The 17492-nt window shown below is 35.5% G+C and overlaps 1 protein-coding gene across 1 annotated transcript in view; it reads right to left on the minus strand.

The window, feature by feature from the left end:
• Nucleotides 1-17492, minus strand: part of CSMD3 (CUB and Sushi multiple domains 3) — a 778187-nt gene that overhangs the window by 460942 nt on the left and 299753 nt on the right. Inside the window, 1 exon segment of the mRNA XM_029063925.2 lies at nt 10758-11051. Within this exon segment, the coding sequence (XP_028919758.1) occupies nt 10758-11051 (294 nt within the window).

Here is a 17492-nt window from a genome sequence, read left to right on the forward strand (position 1 = left end):
ATTACCACAGGCCTTAATACAGTGCCTGTCATAAAGTAAGTGCTTAAGTATCATTTAAAAAAAAAAGGAAAAATGCCAGTTCGACACAGCTAGTTGCCCCTCTTTGATCCTGCTCTTTTTTTGCCCCATACTTCTAAGAGCTATTTATTGTTTTATTTACTCAATAGCTCTACTTTTATTTTGGATAAGGGAATAGGTTTAGAATGATCTTCTATGCACTCAGCGTGGCTCAGTGGAAAGAGCACGGGCTTGGGAGTCAGAGGTCATGAGTTCAAATCCCAGTTCTGCCACTTGTCAGCTGTGTGACTGTGGGCAAGTCACTTAACTTCTCTGTGCCTCAGTTACCTCATCTGTAAAATGGGGATTAACTGTGAGCCTCACGTGGGACAACCTGATTACTTTGTATCTCCCCCAGTGCTTAGAACAGTGCTCGGCACATAGTAAGCGCTTAACAAATACCAACATTATTATTATCACTCATTCCTGTACACTTAGAGCCACTGAAATATTCGATGAATTAGACTGTACATCTTTTGATTTCAGCATCTGTATAACCCCCTCCTGAAACTCATTTCTTTTTTGCTCATTAACTTTCCTGCAGTTTTAGTTTTTAAAAAGGTTTTATGATTAATGATATTTATGAAGGGCTTATTATGTGTAAGGTGTAAGGATGGATACAGTATCTCTCTATGGAGGATTTTAATGGAAAAAAAAAAATCTGCTTCAGATCCTTTCAACTTCCAAACCCAAAAAAAGTGTTTTTCATCTTCTTTTCTTGGTTTTCCAACCTCAGTACAGTGCCGGGCACAAAGTAAGTGCTTAAGTATCATTAGAAAAAAAAAAAAGGAAAAATGCCAGTGCCACACAGATAGCTGCCCCTCTATTTAGCTTTGTTAAGAGATTTTCTCAACCATGTGTGACCTAAAGTCTGAATTAATGATATGTATTCCATATCACTATATCACTATCATTCTATTTAGGTGCACTTAAAGTAAATAGCAGATGATAATGTGCATAAGTACAAAATGGGTGTCATTTGGTTTTATAAATGATATCTTCTCCTTTTCCTTGCCTTATCTATGCATAAGGTGAACCTTTTAAGCTCCTGGTAGGAAGGGGATGTGTCTTTCATATCCTCCCAGGTGCTTAGTACAGTCTGCGATACTAGGTAGGTGCTCCAAAAATCACATAACTACTATTACTACTACAATTTCAGTGAATTTTTATCACCTGCTATGAGAATTTTCTCTTCTACATACACTGGAATTTTACTTTCTAATATGCTTTTCCTGAGACTGGCGCACAGTGTATATTTGATAAAGCTGGCTCCTTGCTAAGCATAGTTGATATTCAAGAATGCACTATTTCATATCCTATTTTCTCGACTATTTAAATCGTGCAACCACATCATATTTACCCTAAGGTTGAATCTATTAATAATATTTAGTGACAATTCAACATAAAAAGGGTAAAAAAGGCCAGGAGTTTTTGTTTACTAATAGGATAATGATCTCAGGAGGGCCATCTGAGTACTTAGCCAATATCCTAAATGTCCTGCTACCTAGAACATCATTCCCACTACCTTCTTCCTTTATGTTAGGTATGTCCCAGGTGGATTTAAAAAGCTAATTATGAAATATAACTGTTCCATGTAGAAATAAATATCCTAAAAGATTTTAGGGGGAATACTACAAAATTAACTCAGAAGCATATGAAACATTTCCTGTTTTAATATCTAGTAATATTTGTTTCCCTTTAATAGAATTAAAATAATAAAACTAATGTGTTCATTAATATTTTCTCCAAACTATAATTCATGATAAAATATCAACCTCATAACCCAAATTGTCAACAAAATTCCATGTGAATAGTTCTCTTTTAAAACAACAGATCAGAACTTTTGTTTGACTTTCTGCATTACTCAAGCACTATAACATGTATAGATTCATTAAAATTAAAATTTTAGAAAAATTAATTATACTCTTGAGACTCATTTTTATTTTAAAATTATAAACTGGGTAATGGGTCATTTAGTAAATAAGAATGTTAAGTACAAAGTGATATTTTCATTTCTGCCTAATATGAGCAAGAACTAATTAAATCTTCTAAACTACTTAAAACTCTCTGTGTATTTCATGAATTTGCTCACTGGTTTATGACAGATGCATGTGACTTTAGGTTTCAATATTTAATTGTTTCCTAGTCTAAATTAACATTAAATTGATGGACCAAAATCAATTGTCATGGTTGGTGCCATGCAAATTTTAAACATTACGTGGCAGTAATAAGCTTAGAATAAAAACAGTCAGTGAAAATATTTTAATTTTCAAAGGGAAAGATCAAAACACTTAGGCAAGCTTTCCTTCTTCCTTCATTTCTGATTATTCCAAAGAGTCTTTTTAGCAGTTAAGGACAGTGTACAACTCACATTTGCTTATCAAAATCAATGAGCAATTCTTAAAAATTTTCTAAAAGCAAAATCCAGAGAGACTCATTAAAATATAATAAATTATTAGGCATACAACAAATGTGATGTGTATATATAAGAATAGAATAATTTCCTATATTCTAATTTATTAATACCTAGTACCATATATCTCCATTACCTATGAATGACTTGGCCTTGATAAAATGGTAAACAATGTATTTCCTAATATTGGTTCATCCATATGTGTAAAACAGCTTGTTGAAAAACAGTGGTCTGACCTAATTCCCAAAAGTTAAAAAAAAAAGTCTCAACTATACAGTACTGATATATGTACAGAAGCAACTGACTAGGATTTTCATGCAAAAAGAGTATTCATCAGGAAGCTGTCAATGGACAAAAATCACATCCATTTTCCAATCTAGCCATTTCAAAATAGAATTTGAACTTGATCTTGGATTCAAGACAGGTGTTCTAATTTCACCTCTGCCACTTGCCTACTGTGTGACTTTGGGCAAGTTATTGACTTTTGTGCCTCAGTTTCATCATCTGCAAAATGAGAATAAAATACCTGTTCTCCTTCTGCAAAATGGAGATAAAATACCTGTTCTCCTTCCCTTTTAATAATTATTATAACAATTATGGTATTTGTTTAGCACTGTTCTAAGAACTGGGGTAGACAACCTGATTAGTTTGTCCCATGTGGAGCTTAGAGTCTTAATTTCCATTTTACAGATGGGTAGCTAAAGAACAAAGAAGTTAATTGGCTTGCCCAAGGTCACATAGCAGACAGTATGTGGTCAATAAATACAATTGAATGAAAGTGGAGAAACCTGGATTAAAACCCACGTCCTCTGCCTCCCACATGCCCTATGTGGGTCAGGGTGTGTGTCCAATCTGATTATCTGGCATTTACCCCAGCATTTAGTATAGTTCTTGGCACATAGTATCACTTAAATATCACAATTGTTATCATTACAAAGAAACATGTAAGCCTATAAAGTACTCAACCTACAGACAGTATTGGGAAAAATATGTTGTGCAGGAAAAAAATTAAAGCTAGTCTATTCTGTTTGCTTTTTATCATGAATATTTTGAGAGAATGCTGCTTAAATTCCATTTTACAATTTTGTGTTCATTCTATTTGTGTCAATACTATTGACTGATTCTGGAAAGGAGAAATAGAAGGAAGGTATGGGTGTCATATAGTCTGTCATATGAGTTGTGGGTTAAACTATATCATGTGAATATTTTCACTTTATTGGTCCCTATTTCTCCCCATTATCTGAGTTCAATATGTTCCCCAGGAATGGAGGACATAAGAGTCTGTAACCCTATTCCCTGTGTTGTTTACCACGGTACTTCCCAGGAGTAGGACTTTTCCCATACACCATTTCTGAGTATATAGAAAACGTTTTTCCTAACATGGTTGGAAACAAACAGTGCGCATGCCACAGGGTACGTGGAACCAATGAGCTATTCAGTCCCACCTTGACTTCTCATAAACTGTGCATTAAGGGACTTCTGTCTGCATCTGCATACATGCACCCATACCCACACAACACTGTTCATTGGGTTGGAAGATTATATTATCAACAGTGATGTCAGATCAGTGTGGCTGAGAGGTTTTATTTTTAATTTTTTAAATTGCATCTGTTAAGCACTCACTGTGTGCTGGGCACTGTACTTAGCATCAGGACAGATACAAGGTAATCAGGTTTTAATCCCCATTTTACAAAAGAGGTAACTGAGGAAAGAAGTTAAGTGACTTTTCCAAGGTTGCAAAGCACACAAGTGGGAGAGCTGGGATTAGAGGTCCTGTTGGTTCCCAGACCCATGCTCTATCCACTAGCCCACACTGCTTCTCAAGGATATCAAAGATTTTTACAAGTGTGCTTAATATTATATTATGTGCATATAAACATTTCCCCTTGCTGCTTTGTTTCCTGGCACCATTTTCTTCCCCTCTCTGTCCAAGCACCTTATTTCTTATTCCTTCATGGCACAGACCTGTCTTTGGCATTGTCAACTGTTATGCCTCATTATTTGAGGCATGACTTCATTTTAAGATAAATGAACAAATTGCTAAAAGGAGAAATAAAAAGCTATAAGACAAAACTACTGAATAATTCTGGTCCATTAGTAGGTATGGAATAGTAGAGAAGTCAGATGGTGTTTTGGGCGGCCAGTGGTGGTGGCGGTAAGAAATTGATGTAGTCCTTGTGCCCTCTATCTATTGAAAATTGGCACTAGCCTGTGACTAATGGAAAACAGGTGCTGATCATAAATATAATTTAATGTGCTCTCTCTTTCCTCTTTCCTGTTGAACTTGTTTAACATGAGTATCTGCTTTAAAGAGGCATATTACGAATAATTTTGGAATATAGATGACTTTATGGTCTTGGACTGGTTTATCAGGAACAGAGAGAGTTGGAAACAGATTAGAGGTGGAATGAAGAATAAATAAATAAAAATAAGCCAAATACAAATTGTTCTGGCTTATTACGAGACTACTAATTTTGGAAAGCTATTGTCAAGGTTTATGCATAAAATAATGTGCGGTTTAAGGTTATGCCATTATTAATGCATATTAAAAACACTATTAGGCAAATTTTATGTCATATTTTGTGATTTCAAAGACTTCATTTTACATTTTAGGAGCAATTTATGTTAGAGAAAAAGGGCTACAGGTTGTGAAGGCATGCCAGACAGGCCTCTGACTCCTAGGGCTAGTGGCGAATGTTTTCAGGTTCTCAGCCAAAAGGATAGAAAACTCTACTCAACTGGCTACGGAGTTAATCTCTCCTGGAGGCTGACCTAAGGGAAGTGATTCAGTTTGAAGCTGCCTGTGAACTGTGCTGATTTGCTGAAAGACCCTGATTGTTCTCTTGAAAGCCTAGCCAGAGAGATCTGCACGGCATAAAGTGCACCCCTCCAGTCAGGCCTTAGCTGAGATAAAAAGGAAGTTAGCATGGAATAATATGATTATGAGCTTAGTTTGTGTGTGACTTCAGTTTATCTCCAAGCATAATTCTCAGGCAGCTGCCTAATGGCCTGATAGTCAGACATTCAGCTTGGACTGACAGCCCTAAACTTCAGGAGACGGATATATTTATTTTAGAAACCTGGTCTTTTCCATCTGAGTGATAAATTAAATCCTGATTTTTCTCTTGTCTTGTTTGGAAGTTTGGTTCTGTCATGTCCACTGACACCTATACAATTCTTGCAATTAGATGCTGGACAGAATTCCCAATTCCATATCCTCTATTAGTTGCTGCTGCTATTTGACTCTTGTTTAAGGTTATACAGCAAAGAAGTTCAAACGTTTGGGAGGAGAAAAAAAAAAAAACTTTCTATATTCCAATAATGTATATTTTTATAGTACTCAAATAGAATAGAAAGTCATTTGAGGCTTTATGACTGACTTGAAATCTGCATACAAAATCATCAGCCATGTTATTTTGTAGTTGTTGATACGGAAGTCTTTGAACTTACAGCAATGACTGTAATCTTGTTCAGATAATTGTAAGGATCAGCAGATGAAATAATTAGGTATTTTGAATCATATCTTACTGTTGGTGAAAACTAATGATGACAAACTCCAATTTGCAAAGCTACTGTAAATGTTTGAAACACATGGGTTTTGTATTTGGACTGGCACAAATATTAGAAGGTTTCCAAAATAGTGGGGTAGCTAATACCAGAACTGCAATATCAACTACAAAACATAATAAAATCTTGATTTTACCCAAGGAACACTATATGGATGCATACTTTTCTCCTTAAACAACATATTTCCCCATGAATCAAATAAAAATTAAAATAGCATAGTTGAAATACTTAGTGATAGTCCCTATTTACCTTTTAAATATATTTACTATTAAAAATGCAATGCTATTCCTTGAATTTAAACATTTCTTCAAAACAGAAAAATATTTTTTTTTTCATGTTACAAAAATGCTAAAACACAGAAGCAATTCACTTTTCAGTAAAATGTATCCAGACATCAATGGGCATTAGCTAAAAATTATTTCATACTGCAGAAAGGTAAGAAATAAATCCTGCAAATATGATTTTAGGCAATAAAATACACAGTAGAAATAAAGGCTAAATAGTAACATTGAGTAACTTATCCAAAACATCTGACACCTGAATACATACTCATTATTACAGTCAATATTGTTAACATTACTACTGAAAGTGATGACGCACTGAACAAGGATTGTGGGGGCATTCAGAAATCATTCCAGAAATAAAAAATTACCTCTCATAATTGAAAACAACAAAACATTTATAAATACAATACAAATTATATTTTAAAATGAGAAATAAAGTCCTTCAAATCATAAGTGAGGCTGGCTATGAAAAAAAATGAAAATTATTTTTACTCAACCAAAGTAGCTGTTCATTAAATTTGAATGTCTGAGATGAAGTTTAGAAATTTGGCAAGCACACTGTTGAGCTGTCAGCATATTTTCCACTTATTTGAAAAAGGGGAATACCCAATTCATTCTTAGCACCTGTCACTCTACACATTCGGCTTTAGTCCAGCTGAGATGGACAATGCATGGTTTGGAACTTCAGGATCCTTGAGAAAGTAGAGAAAGTTCCTCTTCTGCAATCCTTGCTCCACCACTTTATAGAGAAGCAGCATGGCACAGTGGATAGAGCATGGGCCTGGGAGTCAGAAGGTCATGAGTTCTAATCCTGCCACTGCTGCTTGTCTGCTGTGTGATCTTGAGCAAGTCACTTCACTTCTCTGTGCCTTGGTTATCTCATCTCAAAATGAAGATTAAGACTGTGAGCCCCACATGGGACAACCTATCCTATCTTGTATTTACCCCAGCACTTAGAACAGTTATTGGCACATAGTAAGCACTTAAATACCATCATTGTTTTATGAGAAGCAGTGTGGCTTAGTAGAAGGAACACAGGCTTGGGAGTCAGAGGTCATGGGTTCTAATCCCCACTCCTCCGCTTGTCAGCTTTGTGACCTTGGGCAAGTCACAACTTCTCTGTGCCTCATTTACTTCATTTGTAAAATGGGGATGAAGATTGTGAGCCTTAAGAGGGACAAACTGATTACCTTGTATCTACCCCAGAGATTAGAACAGATGAGGGACCTGAAGCCCAGAGAAAGGAAGTGACTTTCCCAGTGAGTGTGGGTCACGTCCACCACTGAGCCAAGTTTAGCCCTAGGTCTGCTTTCCTGAGGACTGCCACCATCCTTCTGGCCAACTGGCCCACCTTGGGGCCTGTCCATCCCCCATCCTCAAGGCAGGCAAGCAGCCTCTCGACTTTCTGTTGCCTATCGCTGATCCTATCCTCGTCGATTGAGACATAAAGAGAGAGAGGCCAGGGACAGAAAGCCTGAGGTTTAAACAAAATTTATTCCACAAGGCCAATTGAATTATTTGATCATTTCGGATGCGGGAATTGAACCTCCCTTTCGGGGCAGCGATATGATTATTTCATGATATTAGAGCTTCCCTATCAGGAAAATATACTTGTGTATTACTTGCACGTGGCAAAAAAAACCCAGGTCCCACCCGGGAGGAATTCATTTGAGGTTTGTTGGCAGGTGGTGATCAGACTAGCTCCAACCCACGTGCACTTCCCACTCGGGAGGAATCCACTTATAATAATAATAATAATGATAATGATGGCATTTGTTAAGCTCTTACTATGTGCCAAGCACTGTTCTAAGCACTGGATCCACTGATGTGTTACACACCTGTGGGGAAGCGCCTAGCTCTCAGCCACGTGCACTTCCCACTCAGGAGGAATCCACTGATGCGTTACACACCCAAGGTGAAGCCCCTAGCTCCCACGCACAAGTGCTTCTTTTTAGGGACAAATCTACTTATGTCACCACACCACACACCAGTGGTGGAGTTCCTAGCTCCCACCCATGTTGACTCCCACTCAGAAGGAATCCACCAATGCGTTACACACCCATAATGAAGCACCTAGCTCTCACCCACATGCACTTCCCACTCGGGAGGAATCCACTTCTACGTTACACACCCATAGCAAAGAGCCTGGCTTCCAGCCCCACGAGCTGTCACCCAGTTGCCCACCCCATGGTTCCTCGCTTGGTTCAGGCAGAGGGGGCATCTCACACTCTGGGCAGAGGTGACCTACAGCCACAGTACATGTGTAAAATATGTGTGTAAAATGTAAAGGTGTAAATATGTAAATATGTCAAACATAATTAATTCTTATTAAGGATTAAGTAAACACTGAAGAGTACATTACTGAGTCTTCTGTTTTCTTCATTGATTACCTCTGTCATCAGTATCTCGTGAGATCACATTATCAGAATGTGCATGGCCAGTGAAATTTCTAAACTATCAGTAATGTAGAGAAGATTGGTGGATTATTTCATTTGCAACAAATTCAATACTCTTTTTTTCTCAGAAAGTGAAATTGAAGGTATATGTCAAAATAACTGAGTGAACAATATTTAGATTCAGAGTATCCAAAAATTCCAGAAAACATCTAGAAAGCTTTAAAATGAATTGAATATAAAAATGAATATTGACTCTTGAAAAGTAAATAATCTTAGAATTTAGGAAGTGTTTAAATTGTTTTGGGGAGACAATGGTTGGAATTAGATACCCTACAAAACTGAAATTAATGTTTTCCTGAAAATAAACTTGAAATTTATCAGATTAGCCTTTTCTTTTTCACTTTGTAAATTGCAGGATTAACAGTTCTTTTACCCTTTTCCCTCTTTCCATTCACACTTCATTGCCATTACTTCTTCATGAGGAAATTCTCGGTTTAGGCTTATTAGGCTTACTTGAACCCTATGATATTTTCCAAAGCCTTCTAATTTAATTGCTCCATATAAAATGATGCAACATCAGATCCAGTGCATCCCTTCCAGCTCTTTATATAAACCTAACGTGTTGCACGGACACCCCAATGGCTTAAAATAAATGAGTTCATCATATCTATGAGGCCAAAGGATATTGCCAGATATAGATTTTTCTAATTTCCAAATTTCAATCGAGACTTCTTCTATTTCATTGTGATTTTTTTCCACTTCTAATAAAGTGAGATGTATCGAAGGCCTTAACCTCACACTGGACTATTCCTACATCTCTCAATAGAAAGGAAAATGTACTAGGGATTTAAAAAAAGATATTAAAAAAAAAAAGCTTGTAAAGTAAAGCTTCAGAATGTCTGCCATAAAGAAAAGTTTCAATGTATACTCAATGAGTAATAAATGGAAATTAGGAAATTAGCTAATGACCATCTTTACTAATAGGGAAATATCAAGATTTAAACTTGAGTTTTATTTTTCCCCTTGTGCAGTAAATGGATTTCTACTATATTCATATATACTACCTAAAAACATAAAAACCCTTAAAATACTTAAATATGATATGGAGCACTGGGAGTGAAAAAATGCATTTGGAAAATTGCTTAATTGCTATTTTTCTATCGAATGGAAGTAAAATATACTATCAACTTGATCTACCTTAGCCATAATATCCTATTAATCATTTTCCTCAGTAATCCACACAACTGAAAATATACATTGTTTAAATCGGAAAGCAAAATATTTTGAATATGAATTTTTAAAATGACAATTGGGATAACAAAATATGAAGTTACAGATACCTACATTTTTTAAGCATTAAGAGGTTAAATGCAGTTAAATTATATTAAAAAGTGAACAAATACTCATTTTTAAAAACCATGATGTCAACCATGATTGTTACCTTTGAAAATGATGAGCTTGCAACAGTTATACCCTGTAAAATTACCGGTAGGTACGCAATCTGTAATGCATATGGAAGAAATAACTTGGGGATATAATGCCAAATTCAAGTTAATGCTATAATTAGGAAATTTAGTTTCTATTTTCCTAATCAAATTACTCATATGAAGTAATCTTTACTTTATTCATGTTTATGTGATAGAAAATAATATCATGCAAATACCCAAACTACACCAACAGCATCAGATAACTCTTTTTTGAAAACTTTAGTGGCTCAAAATGATTTATTTTATCACTAGTAATGACTGAATAGAGTCGAAAGAATTTTGTTGATTGTAATCACTCATTTCCTAGATTATGACTGCTTCTAGTGGTCTGTTCTGCACAATTATCTTTTCACTTTGATCTCAATAAGATATTAACACATTTTTTTCTTTAATTTCTGGACTGTGGACCCAGCTTTGTTCTTTTCATCTCCTTAACATCATTTGAACTCTTTTCTGACTTTCCTTTCTATAGCTGACCTGCCTCCCCTGAGAAAACAACGGTAATAAAATCTGACTAAAACTAAATGGGCACAAGTAAAGTAACATCCAATACCTCTATGAGTAACACCTGCAAGTTCTTTAGTTCTTTCTATCTGCTCAGCATTTCGTGGTCTTCTCCTTGTACTTTGTGTAATTTCAGGATGAAGAGACGTGTTGGGATCCAGACCTGAGTTTCTGAGTTTCATTACTTGCATTCGCTGTTCTTCAGAATGTTTAAGGATGGTGACAGCTGTAAGACTGGATACAGTAACATCTGCGGGTGTGCTAGCAACAGCAAGAGCACCAGTTGTCGTAATATGTTCCTTTAACTCACCAGTGGAGGTAGTGAGGGTCAATGTAGAAGAACCTGTGGGACACACAGTAGCACTAGATGCTAACTTTTTCTTTTAAATTTTGGTTTTTCTGATCATCTTAATAGATCAAACTTCCCTCCATTTGCTTTGTCAGGACAATTAGAATAGAGAAGCAAAACACTAGTACTTTATTCAAATGTGCAAATAACAGAATTATTACTTTCAAAATGATGGGTGCTGCATGTATACCATATTTTTTTAAATGGAAAAATGTCATAGGATATTCTTATTCTGGATTGCTGGACATGACATACACAAAGATTTTCTGGCAAAAGATGAGTTGTCCTGTCCCCCCCCCTCAAATATTTATCAATACATATCACCTAAAATTAGAGAGAAAAACCACATTTTTTATCAGTTTTTTTTTTGGAAAATTCTATGCTTTTCAGTATTTCCAGGTTGACTCCATAAGGCATTTTTTTGGTAAGTAAAAGGAAGAAAGATAGCCACTATCAAAAATAAAAGCAACAGAAGATACAGTAAACTCTCTTGACAATAGAACTGGAGGCGTGTGTTACGTGAGGAGCATCTTTTGCACAGGAATCTTGTTAAAATCCAAATTCAAATCATTAGTTGAAAGAATTATGATGAAATATGACTATAAAAGATAATTTATTAACAACTATTGAAAAGACAACATAGTACCTTTTTAAAAGATAGTAAATTAATCATAAAAACCTAACCAGCAGTACTGCATCATTTAGTATTTTAAAAAGATTAGGCTCTTATAAAATAATTTCAATAGAGTTCTTGAAAAATAGCTGACAACTCTCAGTCCTACCAATATATCAAGTTATTTCAATCACTAGCATAAAACTGAAAAGGAAGCTTTAAAGAACATTCATTAGAAAAAAATATCAGGGAAAAATAAGGCTAAAAGACTAATCAATAGTCCCTTGATTAGTCTAATTTTTATAATAGATTGGGAGGTCAAATTAGGACTCTTTCTCACCTTAAAATGTATGTAGAGAATTTATACTTGTGTATGACACTGGAGATTAATATAAGTATATTTAAAGTAATTGGCATCTTATATGCTTAGCAAGAAAAGACATTAAATTTGAGAGCAATATGTTGTTTAGAATCATAGAGCTTCCATAGATATTTTAAGCCAACAGCATGTTTCGTAATGATAATGATGGTATTTGTTAAGTGCTTACTATGTGCCAAGCACTGTTCTAAGCGCTGGGGTAGATACAAGGTGGGGCTCACCATCATATCTTGGCCTAATATTTTCTCAAAAAACCCCAAGAAAACAAAGTAAACAAAAAACAAGCAACCACAGCCTCTCTTATGAATTGGTTTTGGAAAACAAGTGTATTTTAAGCAATGAGCAATGGGAAATTTTTTTGCCATCCATTAAAGTCAATAGGAACTTATTTTATGTTGCTGAGAGTCCCATGATTATCGGTAAGATAGTGCCCATGTAGGCACTACAGATGCTTGTTTACTTAGAAGCTTTTTTACATCTGCTTTTTAGTACCTTCTTTCCAGGAAGTTGCCACCATGGGACCTAACCTTGGAAATATGAAGAAATATGTAAAATCTGCAAAATGTTTTCAGACTGATACTAGATTTTTTTCAATATGATTATGGACAAGATTGAATGTAGTAAATCAAACAAATTTTATACAATATCTCTTGTATTGGTTGGATTTGCTAGAAAGATTTAACCCAGTATTGTTTGTGCCTATTCAATACAGTAAGTCTCAAAATACTTAGGTTGAGGTGGCACAAACAACCAGACTCTTAAAATAAGCTTCCCAGGAATCCCACTGTCCCTGAGTTACTTTCCTGGGGAATTTTTCACCCTTGTTGATCTTAAAGTGATGAACAGTTGAAATTCAGTCACTTGCATCTATTGAATGCTTACTATGTACAGAGCATTGAACTAAGTGGTTGGGAGAGTACCATATAACCAATTTGGTAGAAACATTCCCTTTCCACAGTCTAGCAGGGGTGATGGACATTAATACACATTAATCATAGATATGTTCATAAGTGCTGTGAGATGACAAAATGGAGCAAATTCCAGTGCAAGGGAGACACAGAAGAGAGTGGGAGAAGTGAGAGCTTAGTCAGGTTAGGCCTCTTGGAAGAGATATGTCTTCAAAAAGGCTTTGAAGGTGGGAAGAAAAATTCTCTGACAGATGTGAAGGGGGAGGGTATTCCAGGCCAGTTGTAGGATATGGCTGCGGCAAGACAGATGAGACTGAGGTACAGTGAGAAGGTTAGCAATTAGAGGAGTGAAGAGTATGGGCTGGGTTCTTAGTAGCAGAACAGTGAGGCAATGTAAGAGGGGCCAAGGTGATTGCTTTACAAATGATAGAGAAGCAGCATGGCTCAGTGGAAAGAACACGGGCTGGGGAGTCAGAGGTCATGGGTTCAAATCCCAGCTCTGCTGCTTGTCAGCTGTGTGACTTTGGGCAAGTCACTTAACTTCTCTGTGCCTCAGTTCCCTCAACTGTCAAATGGGGATTAAGTCTTTTCGCCCCTCTATGACAACCTGATCACCTTGAATCCTCCCCCATGCTTAGAACAGTGCTTTGTAACTAGTAAGGGCTTAACAAGTGCCATCATTATTATTATTATTATTATTATTATTATAAGAAAATTAAAGAAACGGCTGGAGGGTGAGGGACCCAAGGACCCCCAAACAAGCTGTGTGGGCTGCTTCCTGATAGTCTGCAAATGGCAGGTGCCACCCGCTATTAACCAGGCAATGGAACAACTTTTACAGCCTGCATAATAGCCAGAAGTGTTCATAGCAAGGACTTGAACTCTGTTGATGGATGTTAGTGCTTCATCCAGGAGAGAAGAGAAAGAGTCCCCACAAAATCTGGACCCAGGGATGCAATGGCACTTTAGGGATGGTCAGTTTCCATAAGAATAGGCTTCCTGGCCCAAATTATTTTAAAGCTTCTTCTGGGAACAATGCTATGGACTGGAAAAGTTTGAAACTAAGGAAACGTTGCAATCTTTTTTCTTTGATGGCTGGAACAATGTTGTTTAACTGAGGGAAGATTGAGATGCACCATTTGGTAGGATTAACCACAGAATGTTTCAGAATTTTGGTTGTCTCTAACATGGGGTCACTGTTTGAAGTAAATGTTGGTCATAGGTAGAATCAAGTCGCAAAACTCCTTCCCATTAGAACACTCTTTTCATGAAAATATACATGGACATTTGAAAGAATGTCTTCTAGATATTATAACTCTTCACAACACAATTTAACATGCAAATGCTACTCCCACATTACTTTGGCTACTTCAACTACTTTGTTAGATTGGTGATCAATCAGGGAATGACATTCTGATAACTGTGTCCTGTAACTTAGTCATTAGAAATGCATTCATTTATCTATATTTAAAAAACTAGACTCCTGCTTTCTAATATCGACTTAATATAATTATGCCAATTGATTGTGTGAACTTCAATTGTGATGTCCTGCTTATCTGATCTTATGTCTGCATAACCTTTGATGTTATTTTATGGCAAAATAATAGAAGAAAATCATGTTTTGGGGAAGATGTATTCTGGGACAAATTGAGGAGCGAAATCAAAATAAACACCATCTTTATAATAAATGTTCACTAATTTCCCCCATGCTAACATAACAGATCTGTGGTCTTCAAAGATTCTCCTTCTCTTTTTACTATTTTTAAAATATGGCATTTTCATTTCTAAAAAATGGTAATATTCCTGATATATAAGATGTAGGGATTGGAACTTGGTTCAAAACTTACAAAATAAATACTGAATTGAAACTTGCCATGGAAACCTTCAAGAATCTAAATAATGAAAAAGATAATCAAATATCTTACTACCTGTTATACTTGCTCCCCAATTCAGGCTTTACTTATCCAGAATAGCATTTTACAATACTTATCTGAGGAGGTTTTTTTTTATCTGAATTCTAAATAAAGGTGGTATTCAATGAAAAGTGATATTTTGAAGATTCAAATTCCTTTTGACTTTGCCATTATAGCTACCTACAATTTAGACACTTCGATAGTGATAAATTAGTTAAATTCCATGCTGCAATAGATATCCATGGAAGAAGTAAATAATCAGACTCTTTAATGTGATCTCATTAAATGAGGGTATGTGAATGAATAATTTATTTATTTATATTCCTATCTCTCGCCCCACAGTCTATAAGCTTATTATAGCCAGAGAAAAAAACCTGTCTACCAACTCTGTTGTATCGTACTCTCCCTATCACTTAGTACAGCAGTCTATACAAAGTAAGCATGGAATATAATTAATTGATTAATGAACTAAACATATTTCCAATGGATAATGCTCTCTGTAAGAATGTTATATCAATCAATCAGAAACAAACATTTTTCAGATGTGTAGCTTATGGGCACCTCTGAAAAAAACTGTGTCCTTATATTGCATATTACAAGAAATTTGCCTATCACTAATGTTGCTAATTTTCTATTCTTTAAAAATTGATATGTTTGTGGATTCTGTGACTTTGCAATAAAGGAAATAATTTGGTTTCCTTTTGTGTATGCTGAAATGAATTGTGGCATATACATTTTAAATGGGAACACCATGCTTATAAACCAATTCCTCCAATATTCACATCATATAGTACAAAAGGTAAAACAAATCATAAATAAAATATGCATTTAGACATTTCTTTGCAGTAATGTTAAATCATATTATAAAATTTTCTAAGATATTGAAATCAGATAATTTACATTGCATTTACAAATGATTCCTATTATGGTTAGAGTTAAGCAATTCTTGAAAAAAGTTTTTGAAAGTTGTTTACTTTTAAGTGAAAATTGATAGCACATAATTAAACCATTCAAATTGCAAATAAAATGCAAAGAACAGAACTTAGAAATATGAAATATTAAAAAGAATGAGAAGAATCTACATTAAATTAGTAAACCATTTTATTTAAAAACCTGGGTATATCGATAGTCATAAAAAATGAAATGAAAATTCAGAAGGATTCATTCCATTTTGAAATATATCTCCCCAGTACTACCTAGAGCCTTGTACAATCTTAAATTTGCAATAACTGAGATGTATATACATATATATGAATATACTTATGAATGTATTCATACATGTAGTAATCCTAATGGCCCTCCATATAAAATGTTTAAAACAAACATTTTGGTTCAATTTATAATTATCATTTAACTTTCTTTTGGTTCACTTTGAACATTGATTATAGGCTAGTAGTAAGAATTTTCCTGTTACACCTCTCTTTTCCATAACAAAAGTCAATATTATGCAATTATTTTAGGCCATAGGGAAATCAATGTGAAAATCTGGTCTTTGTCTATTTACTTCATGAGTCAATTATTTTTAAAATACATTTTAGTGTGAAAAAATATGGAAAATCATCCATTCAATTGTTGTTCATTAACCATCCTTAGATTAGTATTATCTCTGCCATAACATTAAATGCACTATGTAGATACACTAATTCACTCAACCGATGTTCAAATCAGGTAGCCTATCTGTTCCCACAGTTTCACCTATCCTTTCTCTGTAAATCCTCTAACCTGCATATTAAGTAAATTACCAAATGAGACCAGATCTATCTTTACAGCATCTCCAAAATCTGCCTTTACTCTGCAACCTAGCCGTAACCCCGCTGGTTCAAGTACTTCTAATATTCCATCTCATTTGCCATAAAAATCTTTTTACTTAAGTCTCTACTTCAGCCTCACACCTCTCCAACCCATATTTAACTCTGCTGCTTCATTTTTCTAAGAAATACATACCCCTCCCCACCCCCCTCACCTCCTATCAAATCCTCAGAAATCTCAGTCAGTTGGTTATCCATCTCTACTTCAGGAGAAATTCCTCACTATCAGCCTTGTGGTACTCAATCATCTCTCTCCCTGCTACCTATCCTCATTCCTCTCCACTGCAATCCAGTCAAACATTTTGCTCCTCTAATACCAACTCGCTGACTGTGTCTCATTCTTATGTCTCTTCTTATTGACACCTTGCTCACAGCTCCCTCACCTTACTCACCTTGCTCACAGCTTGTCACAGCTCCCTCCCTCCTACCTGGAACATGCTTCACTTCACTTTTGACAAACCTCTAATTTCCATCTTCAAGATCCTACTGAAATAACATCACTTCCAGGAATCATTTTCTAACAAATCTCTCATTGCCTACCCTACTTGCCCTCCCTATTATGTCACCCATGTATTTGATGCTGTATTTCTTTAAGCACTTGAGTACTTCCCACAGCACACCTCAATCAATCAATCAGCGGTATTTATTGAGTGCTTATTATCTGCAGAGTACTAGACTAAGAGTTTAACCTCCCACCCTAAAGCACTTATGAACATATATTCAAACTTTGTTGCTTCTCCCTACCTATAACAATTTCTGCCAATTAATATTATAATTTTTCTGACAATTAAACCTCCATTTGCCATCAACTGAC

The sequence above is a fragment of the Ornithorhynchus anatinus genome, chromosome 4 (genome assembly GCF_004115215.2).
Source record: "Ornithorhynchus anatinus isolate Pmale09 chromosome 4, mOrnAna1.pri.v4, whole genome shotgun sequence".
In the NCBI taxonomy this organism is placed as follows: domain Eukaryota; kingdom Metazoa; phylum Chordata; class Mammalia; order Monotremata; family Ornithorhynchidae; genus Ornithorhynchus; species Ornithorhynchus anatinus.